Genomic DNA, 13,554 nt, shown 5'->3' on the forward strand with positions numbered 1-13,554 from the left:
GAGGTGGAGGAGGTAAGGGAAGGGGGCTGTGCGTGCACCATCAGGAAAAGATTCATAGAGGAAGTGACACTGGGCAGAGGCTTAACACACGAGTAGGTGTTTGCCAAGCATGTGAGGCAGGATGCAGAGGAACCAGCACAGACTGAGGGGGCAGCAGTGTGAACAGATGCACGCAGGCATAAAGCAACCCCATGGGGCTGGGAAGGAGTTGGTGGAAAGAAGGCAAAAGGAAACAAGAGGAGGAGGAAGGTGAAGGGTGGGTGGGGAGAGCTTTGATGGCACAGTAAGAAATTTGGCAATGGGAAATCATTGCAAGTTTTTAAACAGGAAGTAACGTGATAAATATATGTCCTAAATTAAAATTTGATGACATCACCTGCACTGATTATCATGCCTTTGCAGAGTCTAGCAGGGACCTTGAGAAGTCATTTAAGCATGCTTCCACCTCAAGAGATGATTGCAAAGAGAAGAAAATGAAATTGACCCCTACATTGGATTATTAGCAGGTTACAAGGAAGTTTTGTATTAAAAACAACATGCTTGTTCTTACAAGAAAAAAATAATAAATGTTTGAGGTGATGGATACCCTAATTACCATGATTTGATCATTGCACAACATATATATATATATATCAGAACATTAACTGTGTCCCATAACTATGTACCATTATGTGTCAATTTTAAAAAATAATAAAAATAAAAAGCATTGTGTTCCTTACATATGTAGCCAACAAGGGAGTCGACACAACAGCCTGCCTGTCCTGTGTTATTCAGGCAAAAGCAGTAGGGATGCCACCCTCAAAACAGGAGTGACAGAAATTGAGTAGCAAGCCTTCCGTGAATTTCATATGTGAAAGGCTTGTGCTCACGTTTCTTTCTCCACACGGATAAACTAATTGACACTGCATTTCTTCTTTTTGTCCTCATAGCAACCTTTTCAAAGAGGTAGGGCAGTAATTGTAGTCCTCATTTTAAGGATGAAAAAATTAAGGCTAAGGGAATTTGAGTGACCTTAAGCCAAAGTTACAACTACTCTGGGCTATCACTTTTAAGTGTTCTAACCCTTGCATCTCTGCTCACTCAGTGAGGCATACTGAAGATTGAAAGACAAGTTTGGTCTAATCTCCCAGTCATCAGACTTTTAAGGTCCTCCATCATGTGTCAGTACTGCTGGGTCCCAGTCTCTGCTGCAGCCTTCATCTCCCAGCTGAGGCCACCTGACTCCTCCATGAAGTCTCTACCATAGAAATCTCTAGAATCCACCGTGACCTTCAGCAAGAAGGATTTAAGAGGTACTAGCCCACCTGTAATCTTTGGGATTACAGGACACGCTGAGAGGCCAAGGCGGGCAGATCACCGGAGTTCAAGAGTTTGAAACCAGCCTGGCCAACATGGTGAAACCCCATCTCTACTAAAACTACAAAAATTAGCCAGGGGTGCTGGCACATGTCTGTAATCCTAGCTACTCAGGAGGCTGAGGCACAGGAATCGCTTGAACCCGGGTGGCGGAGGTTGCAGTGAGCCGAGATTGCACCACTGCACTCCAGCATGAGGAACAAAAGCGAAGCTCCATCTCAANCAAAAAAAAAAAAAAAAAAAGGAAGAAGTACCACCCCAATACTCTGGGACTCAGTAACATATTACACAGAAATCAGTCTGACCTGGATCTTGTGCCCAAGCCTACCTGGAAACCCCCTCCTCTTCCCTTTGCCCGAGGCTGTTGTAGCGACCTCAGTCCTGCTAGAGTTAGGTTGTCAGTTTCTCATAACACCGCCCACAGCCTAGTGTCTTGATCCCAAATCTCACCCTTGCTTTGTCTGATACTCATGGGCGGCTGCCTTGACTCTCTGAGGCTCATTCCCACAGGGGACTACCTCATCGCCACTGATCATAGCCTTTTTCCCTTAGCCTTGCCGATCCTGACCTAGATCGATTTTATGGATTATCTGTTGACAGCACAATGTCTTAAATTCCACATCTGTTGTATTATCTTAGTGTTTTCTTCCTTTGTTCTCTCTTGTTACCATAAGAAAGCCATGGTGTGCATCTGACAAACTTAGCACTAAATTGTACATCCCATTTTGTTCCTCCTGAGGAACCATCCGCCCTACCAGGCTGGCCAGTTTCTTTTTCTAGATGCATATTCTGTGCATGACTGCCCCATAACTTTGTCCTCACCACCTCTGCCCATCCTCTGTCCTGCCGCCTCATCAAAAATTTTCCCCATAAATACTTAATGAAATTCTACCCATCTTTCAGGGTCAAATCTTGGTACCACCTCCTATTCACCCCATCAACCCTGAGCTCTTTCTCTTTTCTGGACCCCTGGAATTGGTTGTACAGACATGTGACCCCTTAAAACACAGTAATCACTTGAGCTTGCACCATACGTGTGCCAGGCACTGTTCCACACACATGATGGCAAGCCTGTGAAGTAGGTGCACTGTGATTATCCCCACTTTATAGACAGAGCAAGTGAAGCACAGAGAGCCTGAGTTATTGACCCAAGGCTTTATAGCCAGTTAAGTTGCAAAGCCAGGATTTGAACCAAGGTAGTCTGTCTCTAAAGAACATGTTTTTAACTACTACACCATACTACCTAAATTCATAACACTTAATACCTGACCCTGTGCAGCTCTGATATCTCTACTATTGTCATTTAAATCTTACATTATATGCCTTGATGCCTGTTTATCATAGTAAGGGTTGCATCTTATCCAATTCTGTATCTATTTCTAGCAACTCTCAACATAATGCCATTTATTGAGAAAAAAAAATCCTTTGATTGGAATGTTAACTTGAACCGACGTTAACTTGAACAAACAGGGCTTGAACAAAAACATTAGCTTGAACAACAAAGTTCTTTCTATTTTCACTCTGCAGAAGCTCCATTCTCAGGCTCATCAGGCTGCATTCTGGGACCCTTTCCAACCCCTACACTTTACACCCCCACCTCACACATGAAGCTAAACGAGGACTCCATATCGCCTTCCCAGTTGCCCTATTTCAGGCCGGCAAGTGCTTTTACCTGTGAAGCAGTGATTAAAAATCTTCTTGTCCTTCTCTAGGTTCAGTTCTTTTATTCCTTTTTCAGTGTCTTTCATGGACAAATATAAGGCACTGCACAGAAATTTCAAAAAAAAAAAAAACAGTTGGATGAGTGGGGAACATTTCAGAATGGTAAGTTCTCTCTGGGAGTTGTCACCTTGAAGAGCCTGGGTACCACCTCCTATTCACCCCATCATCCGCTGAGCTCTTTCTCTTTTCTGAAACCCTGGAATTTGTTGTACAGACATGTGACCCCTTAAAACACAATAAGCACTTGAGCTTACACCATATAGCACTTAGTGTGTCAGGCACTGCTCTACACACATGATGGCAAGCCTGTGAAGTAGGTGCACTGTGATTGTCCCCATTTTATAGACAGAAAGTGAAGCAGAGAGAGGCTAAGCTATTGACCCAAGATTTTATAGCTAGCAAGTTGCAGAGCCAGGATGGTGCCTGGGATAGAAATATTCAGGAAGGAAGAAACTTCATTCCCAACCTCTGTCAGGAGTTAGATTTACCTGTTGGCCTCTGACCAACTTTAGGCTACAACTATCACCTGAAATTTTAAGCAGCCAATGTCAGAGGCCATTAAACTGGGTTAAGGCATAGTGAACACAAGCTCCCCCACCCCAGGTATCCCCTGAGCTTAATCTTCCTCCATCAGGTCATAGGTAGGGGAGGGGCAGCACTCATATCTACATAACTCTGTAGCCTGCACAGCGTTTAGCAATGCAGGAAGGTACTTAAAGTCTCCTAAATTCTCTTAAATTCATTCAGCTTTTCGTTGATTTAATTATTGGTGCCTGGGATGCAAAGTTGCCCCACTTTAGAGGCCAAAGATGAAAAGTTCTCAGGGTCTGTTTTCTACACATTCTAGGCCTTTCATATCCCTCAATCTTCATATCCCAATTCTTTAATGCTCTTCAAGGGACCATCCGTGGTAGACATCTTCCTTTAAGGAAGTGAATGCTTCCACTAAGCATATGTCTTATCTCTAAAAAGATGAGACATAAGGCAAAATAGTGAGAAGTTCTCATTTTTGTCCCTGAAGAATGCACCAAAGATAGCCTTACAAGAGAAGTTTTAAGCAACAAAACAGAAGGCCCCTTCCATGTAGCCTGTGGCTCCCTCTAGTCCGAGCATCCTCCACACTTAGTTCTGACAGCCCTGGCCAAGACCGTGGTCACTTGATGGCCCCCGTCAGCAGCTGCGGCTACACTGGGTTCCTCCTCGGAGCTCTTTGCCAAAAAGCTTTTGTGGTGAGGGGGACTGCTAAGTCTCACTCAGCTCAGTTCACAAACTTTGTCAAACTCCTGTGCCATGCCAAGTCATGTGTTCGTCATGCAGAAGTGCAGAAGGGGTATCTTTAGGCTCCTCTCAGTGCCTCTCCCCACCCCCCCCATAAAAATAAAATTCTTATTGGACATTTTAAGCAGCCAACATGGGATTCTTCTCAACAGGGTTGCTGTTTCAGGGAATGCTCAACAAAAAAGCGAAACTACTAAAAAGGAAGGTACTCCTAGAAAGGGGTTCATACGACCAAAGATGTGAAATATTCGGGAAGGAAGAAGCCCCATTCCCAACCTCTGTCAGGAGCTAGATTTACCTGTTGACCTCTGACCACCTTTAGGCTACAACTGTCACTTGCAATTCCAAGCAGCCAACATGAGAGGCCATTAAACCAGGTCAGGGCAAAAATGGTTTCCACCGGGATGGGTGTTTACCCTGGCTGGCTCTTCCTGACGGTGCAATGCATGAAATTGAACTTCAAACCTTGCTTGTTCGGATGAATAGTCCCTGCCTTTTCCTTTCTACCTAAAGATCCTCAAGATTTATTTCAAGATTGACTTATTATGGCTACTTTTTAAATGCAATGATGAGGTTTCTCTCTCTCTCTCTCTCTCTCTCTCTGGACCCCTTATGAGGGAATTTGTACTCCATTGGCCTCCTCTCCTCAGCTGGAAAGCTTTGGATCACTCCTTCAGATCCAGGTAAACATCTTAGTACACTAAGTGCCAAGACTGACCTGGCAGAGTGGATACAACATCAGAGGTGGCCAAAGCAAGCCTTAGAGCAGGATCTGCTGTGTTTGTGTCTATCAGAAGGAAGGGGTAAAGAGAAGTAAACACAGAAAATCACCCTAAATCAATGGTTTCTGGCAGTCGAATGGACCTCCTGGTAGACTTCCTGGCAAACTTCTGGCCTCCTTCAATGCATTTAATGGCCTTCTTGATATCCCGAACCCAGGCATCTCTCTCTTCCAGGAAGGCTGCTTGGAAGAAGTGGTCCTGCTGTTTGGTTGTAGTGATCTTAAACACAAACTGAAAATCAAGGCACATCCTATTAGGAATGACTTATTTCAAGGGGCTAGGGCCCCTCATGAAGCAGAGGCCATTGGCCTAAACCTGTTCTGGCCAAGAGACACCCAAATGCCAGGGTTGGCTGTGGGTGGTGGTAAGAGGGACAAGCCCAAGGAGCACCACCCACATTGAGGGTGATGCTTGCACCAAAAGGTGAGTGCCTGAACAGGGGTTCACAGTAGCTTATGATGTCAACTCACCATCCTTTTGCCAAAGTCCTGACAAGGGCTAGTCAGAGTGCTCCCTTTCAGTGGGATCATTCCTTTGGGGCTGTTGTCACTTTTCTTCTTGTAGAATTCAATTCCATCTTCTAACAATACAACCCACATGGGTTTCCAGGTATTGAACATGCTCCCCTGTAATGACAACCAAAAGAGCTGAGATGGGCAGGGCTCTTCGCAAACTGTGTTTTCTTCCTAATAGGAAAGATCCTATATTTATTTACGGTTGGCTTTAAAAATGTCTTGTGACATCATCTTTGTTCCTTCAACCTAAGTCCTCTCAAATCAGTGACTTCTTGAGGAGTCATTCTCATTTCTACCCCCGGCTCTTTACTCAAGCTGACCCCACTCTCTGGAACACTCTTTCCCAACTCTGCCCTCTCCTCTTTCTCCCTTTGCCTAACCTCTCCCCATCCTTCAAGGCTCAGTTTGCACACCTCATAGATGAGGCTTCCCAAACTGCAAAGACCCACCCTGATCTCAGGGGCCCCTCCCACTTTTCTCACTGATTATGCCACACATCCCGGAACTTTGTCGTATATTTCCTCATATAGTTCTTTAATTGTCTTCAGTATGGTTATCTTTCCTTCTCCATGGCAATTACATCATCAGGTACTTTCCTTGGCTCCTGATACAGAGCACACAGGGATGTTCATTAAAATAATAGAAAAGAAGATCATTTCCCAAACTGCCAAGTGCTAGCAGCTGTCACACCTCATTGAGAAGAGCAACCAATCCTTCTTACTGTCTACTTCATCCCCACCCAAACCCTTTCCTGCTATAATTTCCCCTGCACCTCCCTTTTCATGCCTGGTTCACATCACCAAGAACCACAAAGGAGCCACCTCTCAGAAACATTCTCACCCCCACTATGTGTAAGAACTGCCGGCAGATCTTGCTTCTGAAACTACATCTTACACATGATCTTACAGTTCTTTTTTTTCTTTCTTTTTTGAGGTCTTCATTTATTTTTACATGTTTAACTGACTATTTTGAGGAGAAAAAATATACAAATGATAATTATTGGTGTTTGGTTGGAAGGGTTTTTATTTTTAAGGGTTTTAGAACATTTTAATTCTTGGAGGGTTAGTCAGAATTGGAGAAAGAATTAAATATCCTAAAGTCAAAATGTAGAAAGTTGTTTTCCTAGTGCTTTCCAAAATATGGTCTGCAAACCAATTAATCTGACTCACTGAAGATGGGTATAAATAAGAGCTGGTTTTACCCCAAAATTGCCTGCACTTATAAGCTCTAGTAACACTGCTGAGATGGCTGGCTGAATCTTCAGTGATATAGCTCAAGTGTTCTCTCTCTTTTTCTTTTTGTTTAGACAGGGCCTCTCTCTGTCGCTCTGGCTGGAGTGAAATGGCATGATCTTGGCTCACTGCAACCTCCGCCTCTTGGGTTCAAGCAATTCTCCCACCTCAGCCTCCCAGGTAGCTGGGGTTACAGGTGCGCATAACCACACCCAGCTAATTTTTGTGCTTTTTTTTTCCAGTAGAGACAGGGTTTCACAATGTTGGCCAGGCTGTTGAACTCCTAACCTCAAGTGCCTCGGCCTCCCAGACTGCTGGTGTTACAGGTGTGAGCCACCACGCCCAGACAGCTCTATTGCTTCCTTGGTTCCCACACTTGGGCAAGCCACTTACCCTCTCTAAGGCTCAGTTCCCATCACTAAAACGATAAGAATGACTACCTTAGAGATTCCTGGTACATATGAAGTGAAATAATTTGGATAAGACTTTATAAGTTTGCATGTGCTTTACAAACAAGAGGTTATATTATTAAATATCTTGAGAGATGGTCATGTATGAATGTCTTCCATGCTTTGAGTTTCCAACACAATAAACAGCTGCTCCTTCATCCTCTCTATTCTTGGAAAATGATAATGAACTGGTATCACTATCGTCCCAATGAGGGAAGAGTCAAAAGTATTTAGCCAGTTGCCATTTGGAGTAATGAATGGGAAAGTTGAAGGCTCCGAGGCTCTGTATGAATGTATTTGTGAGGAACCACACCTCTCTTTGGTTTCTCTTCAGATAGAATGAGGTTTGGAGTTGGAAAGAATCTGGCCTGCCTCACACTTCCAGGCCTCCTCCATTGTTGGATGACATGTCATACAATGATGTTTGAAGTATAGGATGCCTGAATGTATGCTATAATTTGGGGTCAAACCTTGAACCTACATTTGAGCCTCATGTCAACCACTTACTAGTTGTACATGTCTTGGGGTAAAATGTTTAATTTCCCGAGCCACAGTTTTTTATTTTATTTTATTTTATTTTTTATGAGATGAAGTCTTGCTCTGTCACCCAGGCTGGAGTGCAATGGCACGATCTCTGCTCACTACAACCTCTGCCTCCTGGGTTCAACTGATTCTCATGCCTTCGTCTCCTGAGTAGCTAGGATTACAGTTACCACATCTGGCTAAATTTTTGTATTTTTAGAGAAATGGGGTTTCACCCTGTTGGCCAGGCTGGTCTTGAACTTCTGACTTCGTGATCCACCTGCCTCGGCCTCCCAAAGTGCTAGGATTACAGGCATGAGCCACTGTGCCTGGCCTTTTTTTTTTTTTCTAAGAGGGAGATAATAATTCCATCTTAAAGCATAATAAGTATTAATGAGATTTAAATCACATATAAAATATGTATATATAAGTGCATAATGCATGCAATATGCTGATATGTGAACAGTGTACATATGCATCATACAATGTATATATATTTTAAAATATATATGTATACATATGTTTTATATGCAAAGTGTGTAAAAACACTCTGTCAACTATTGCCACCCAACTATATGTTCCAGGGTGGCAAGAACTTACTTCACCATGATATTGCCCGATGTTCAATCAATAATTTGTGGAATGAATTGTTGTAATTAAAATCACATTATGACTATAAGAAAGTACCGGGGAAAATCTCCAGGACATTGGTCTGACCACAGATTTCTTGAGCAATACCCTACAAGCACAGACTACCAAAGCAAAAATAAGCAAATAGGATCACATCAAGGTAAAAAGCTTTTGCACAGCAAAGGAAACAGTCAACTAAGTGAAGAAACAACCCACAGAATGACAGAAAATATTTACAAACTACCCATCTGACAAAGGATTGGTAGCCAGAATATATCAGGAGCTCAAACAACTCTAGAGGAAAAAAAGTCTAATAATTCATTCAAAAAATGGGCAAAAGATTTGAATAGACATTTTAGAAAAGCAGATATACAAATGGCAAGTGGGCATATGAAAAGGTGCTCAAAATCACTGATCATCAGAGAAATGCAAATCAAAACTAAAATGAGATATCAGCTCATCTCAGTTAAAATGGCTTTTAACCAAAAGGCAGGCCATAAGAAATGTTGATGAAGATGTGGAGAAAAGGCAATACTTGTGCACTATTGGTGGGAATGTAAATTAGTACAACCACTATGGAAAACAGTTTGGAGGTTCCTCAAAAAATTAAAAACAGAACTGCTGTTTGATCCAGCAATCTCACTGCTGGGTATATACTGAAAAGAAAGGAAATCAGTAGATAGAAGAGATATCTCCACTCCCATGTTTGTTGCAACACTGTTCACAACAGATAAGATTTGGAAGCAGCCTAAGTGTCCCTCAACAGATGAATGGGTAAAGAAAGCGTGATACATACACACAATGGAGTGCTATCCAGCCATAAAAAAGAATGAGATCCGGTGATTTGCAATAACATGGATGGCCCTGAAGATCATTATGTTAAGCGAAATAAGCCAGGCACAGAAAGACAGGCATCACATGTTCTCACTTATCGGTGGGATCTAAAAATCAAAACAACTGAACACATGGGCACAGAGAGTAGAAGGATGGTTACCAGAGGCCAGGAAGGGAGGTAGGGCAGTGGGGGAAGGTGAGGATGGTTAATGGGTACCAAAAAATAGAAAAAAGAAGGAATAAATGAGACCTATGATTTGATAGCACAACAGCATGACTATTGCCAACTTAATTGTACGTTTTAAAATAACTAAAAGAGGATAACTGGATTGTTTGTAACACAAAGGATAAATGCTTAGTGGGGACAGACACCCCATTCTCCATGATGTTATTATTATGCATTGTATGCCTGTTTCAAAGCATCTCATGTACCCTATAAATATATATACCTACTATGCACCCACAAAAATTAAAATGTTTAAAATAAATAAAAATTAAAAATTAAATAACACTATGTATTAATGAATAGATAAGACTGAATAAAGAAGACATAATGAGATAATTAACATAAGAATAGACACAATAAGTGTGACGGTATTTCCTAAAATGATTCTAGAGACCTCTATGTAGCACAGCTTTGGCCAGGATGGAGGAAGGTGGTCCACGTTTGCACAACCAGGCAGTGCAGGAAAGATGTCTTCAGGGAAGAGGAGAATGGTCATTCTACAGGAATTTTTTTAAATTAAGATAAAATGTATATACATTCACAGTCAGCCCATAAGGTCCTCATGAATCTCTACTTTCCATCTGACACATTTCAGGCTGATTCTCCGTGGTTTGTTTACTGTTCCCAAACCTGCCCACTGAGTTCAGTTCAAGAATGGCAAGTAGAATCTATCTCAAGTGTCAGTTCAGACTGAGTAGCAGTGGATGCCTGAGGCTGGTCTTAGTGGAAAAGAGTCCCACAGCTGTGTCTCCCATGGGCAAAGCAGCCATAAGCGGTGGCATGAACCCTGAATTTGCTTCCATCCCTTGGGCTAATCAGATGTTATCTGAATATGAATGTCAAAAAGAAACTCAGGCAGCAGCCTTGTGTGCAGGCATGGCTAAGTTGTATGAAAATCACTTGCAAAAGATCTATAATGCCAGAATGAAGCTATCCACATCAATGTAGCCCTTAAGAAAATCCTTACTTAAAATGTTTTCAGTTTGGGTTCATGCCAGCTGCCCCTTTAGCAATAAATTGGCCATTCTGATTAAAACAGTGAAGTCTCTATTTCTGGTCTATATTTTGGGAGAATTTTACTAAGATCTATTTTTTAACCCATGATGTCACCCTGTTATGACTACCACAAAATAGAATTATCATCCAGTTCCCAAGATACCCTGCTGCTTATCTCAAAATACAAAGGGCCTCTATATAAAGGTCCAGTTGCCCAAAAGGAAGACTATTTATGCAAAGATAAATACTTGTGGGACTATCACTTCGCTTGTCCAAACATTTCCTTTATTCTAGTTACTAAAATAATTTTCTAAATTAAAACACCCTATCTCTTTTCTGCATGGGCAGAATAACTATTCCAGACTAACACTGGATTATTCCCTTTTTTAAAAATGAGCAAGATAAGACACTATGCCAACACATGAAATAATTCCAGTCAAATGCCTTTCTGTTTTACATTTGAAGGAAACATATCTAGAATACAAAGAGCTCCTGCAAATCAATAAGAAAAGTACAAACAATCCTATTTTAAAATGGGCAAAAAGTATTGAGCAGGCAAATTAGTAAAGAAAACATCCAAAAGCTTATGAAAAAGTGTTCAACATCATTATTTATCAGGAAAATGCAGATTCAAATCACAATAAGGTACCTCTACGCACCTGCTAGAGTACCTAACATTTTAAAAGACAGAGAAGAATGAGACTTGACAAGAAGAGAGAATAACTGGAACTCCCATACATAGCTGGCAGGAGTGCAGAATATCACATCCTACTCAGAAAAAAATATCTGTCGGTTTTATGCTAACGCTAAACACATATGTGTCCTCTGCACCAGCAATTTCACTCCTGGGCAAAGATCTGAGAGAAATGAATGCATATCGCCACAAAGGTTACACGTAAGAATGTTCATGGCACCTTCAATCATAGTAGCCAAAACCAGAGACTAACCCAAATGTCCATCAACAGGAGAATGAATAAGTAAAGTGTATAATATAATATAATACATAAATTCATTATTAACACAGTAAATGTATACTATGGAAAACAACTTAGCAATTGAAAAAAAAATGAATCGCTATTACCTGGAACATTATAAATAAATCTCATAGGTGTTGAGTGAAAAGCAAACAAGCAAAACACGTACTTAGAGTATGATTGCATTCATATGAAGATCAACAACAGGCATAGCTTATTAGAAAATGTTACAATAATCATTACTGAGAATGGGAGGATAGACTAGGAAGGGAACAATGGAAGTTTATGGTATACTAGACATGTCTCCGTCTTTATCTGTGTGTTGCTTACATGAGGCATAGGTGTGTAAAAATTATGACACACTTTGTGTACCTTATTGTATGTAAGTTATCCTTCAATTAAAAAACAAAATTGTTGACTACAGGTCCTGTTAGTTAACTTCATGGTGACATATACAGTGATTATAATAACACCCACTCTTCAAGTTGCTTCTATAGAAGGAAACTATTCCACATGAGTTACTTCTCTCACTTAATCACTGGAAAAACAGCATATTCATGCAATGAATTGTCCTTGATTGAATCGTGGATTCTCTTAAAATCCGCTATGCAGAATATTATTGAGTGATCTGGCATTAGTTGAAAGTAAAAGGTGTATTACATAATGGCATTTTATCAGTAATAAATTTCTTAGGTGTGATAATGGCATTGTGATTATATAGAAAAATGTCCTTTTTCTTAGAAGATGTATGCTGAAGTATTTGGGAGTGAGGTAGCATGATGTCTGCAAGTTACTCTCAACTAACTCAAACTAAAATGATATGTGTGTATATTTATATAGAAATACAGAGATAGGGAGAGACAAAGTAAATATGCCCATCCATTATCAATTGATTAATCTAGGTAAAGGGTATATGAACAATGGTACTAGTTTCCCCATTTTTCTGTGGGTTTGACTTTTTAAAATAACTTGGGAAAGTTATTAAATGAGTGAATAACATGACTCTGCTATGTATTACAATTTAGAATATACTTTAAGGGAAATACATAGACATAACTATTTAATAAAGAATTTTTAAAATAACTGGAAATAAGAAAAGAAAGACATGTTCTCAGAGCTAGAAATGAAAAGTTGGACTAGATGATTGCCAGAATCCCTTTTAAATCTAAAATTTAGTATTCAACCTCAGCACTAGCTGAGATTATTAACTGTCATCGTCACTTAGGGCTTTTGACCTTGAAATTGGGATGCATCGGTAGAGCTAAGCCAGCACTGCATACCTTCAGTAGACAAAGCCTTTAGAGCCAACTGTCCAAAATGAGTTTACGTTTTTCTAATTCAAGTGTAGCCTCAGGGGTCTGACTCTGAAGAGGGTGTCATTTGGGATTCAGGGTCATTATACACAATGAAGAGGACTGTACTTTATGAAACAAGAGAAATCTGACCGCTTAGGAAGCTTAAACATTCTTCCAGGCCTGAAAGTGTTGAGTTAGGTCAGGGTGATGGAATCTGGGGAGGTTTCTCTCTCCTCTTTGCCGCTACTGCAGCTACCAATTTCTCTTGGACAACCTGGCAGCGCCTCTCCTCAACCATCCCTACATTTTCCCCTTTCTGGCCCCAACCCACTTGATGCTCACCCAAACCTGGAAGTATGATTATGGAATGTCCAAATGACAGAGGAATTTAGGATCATCTACCAGCACTGCCACCATATTGATAGAAAAGTCGAGGCCCAGTTAAGTGATTGGTCTAGTACATCTGACAAGTCAATGTAAAACTAAGACTAGAATCCAGGTCTCCTGATTCTCAATTTTATGCTCTTTCCCTTCCCCTCAGATGCAATCTTCATTTTGGTTCTTGCATAACATTAAGTCATTCTGGAATCTGGATCAGTTTCTTTAGACCACTTAGCTAGCTATTTCACTTTAACGGAGATATACATATTTAAACACACACACACACACACACACACACACACACACACACACACACACACATATCTCCATATGCTGTGTGTGTGTGTGTGTGTGTGTGTGTG

At 41.0% G+C, this 13,554-nt stretch overlaps 1 protein-coding gene across 2 annotated transcripts in view; it reads right to left on the reverse strand.

The window, feature by feature from the left end:
- The window catches only part of PLEK (pleckstrin), a 66,610-nt gene that overhangs the window by 11,561 nt on the left and 41,495 nt on the right, over positions 1 to 13,554 (reverse strand). For both annotated transcript variants that reach the window (XM_037736162.1, XM_017522104.1), the window contains exons 2-4: positions 5,609 to 5,764; positions 5,188 to 5,369; positions 3,029 to 3,120 (exon numbers count right to left, since the gene is read on the reverse strand). In XM_037736162.1, the coding sequence (XP_037592090.1) occupies positions 3,029 to 3,120; positions 5,188 to 5,369; positions 5,609 to 5,764 (430 nt within the window). The remainder of the gene's footprint in view (positions 1 to 3,028; positions 3,121 to 5,187; positions 5,370 to 5,608; positions 5,765 to 13,554) is intronic.

This window comes from Cebus imitator, unplaced genomic scaffold (assembly GCF_001604975.1).
Source record: "Cebus imitator isolate Cc_AM_T3 unplaced genomic scaffold, Cebus_imitator-1.0 Scaffold23, whole genome shotgun sequence".
Taxonomy (NCBI): domain Eukaryota; kingdom Metazoa; phylum Chordata; class Mammalia; order Primates; family Cebidae; genus Cebus; species Cebus imitator.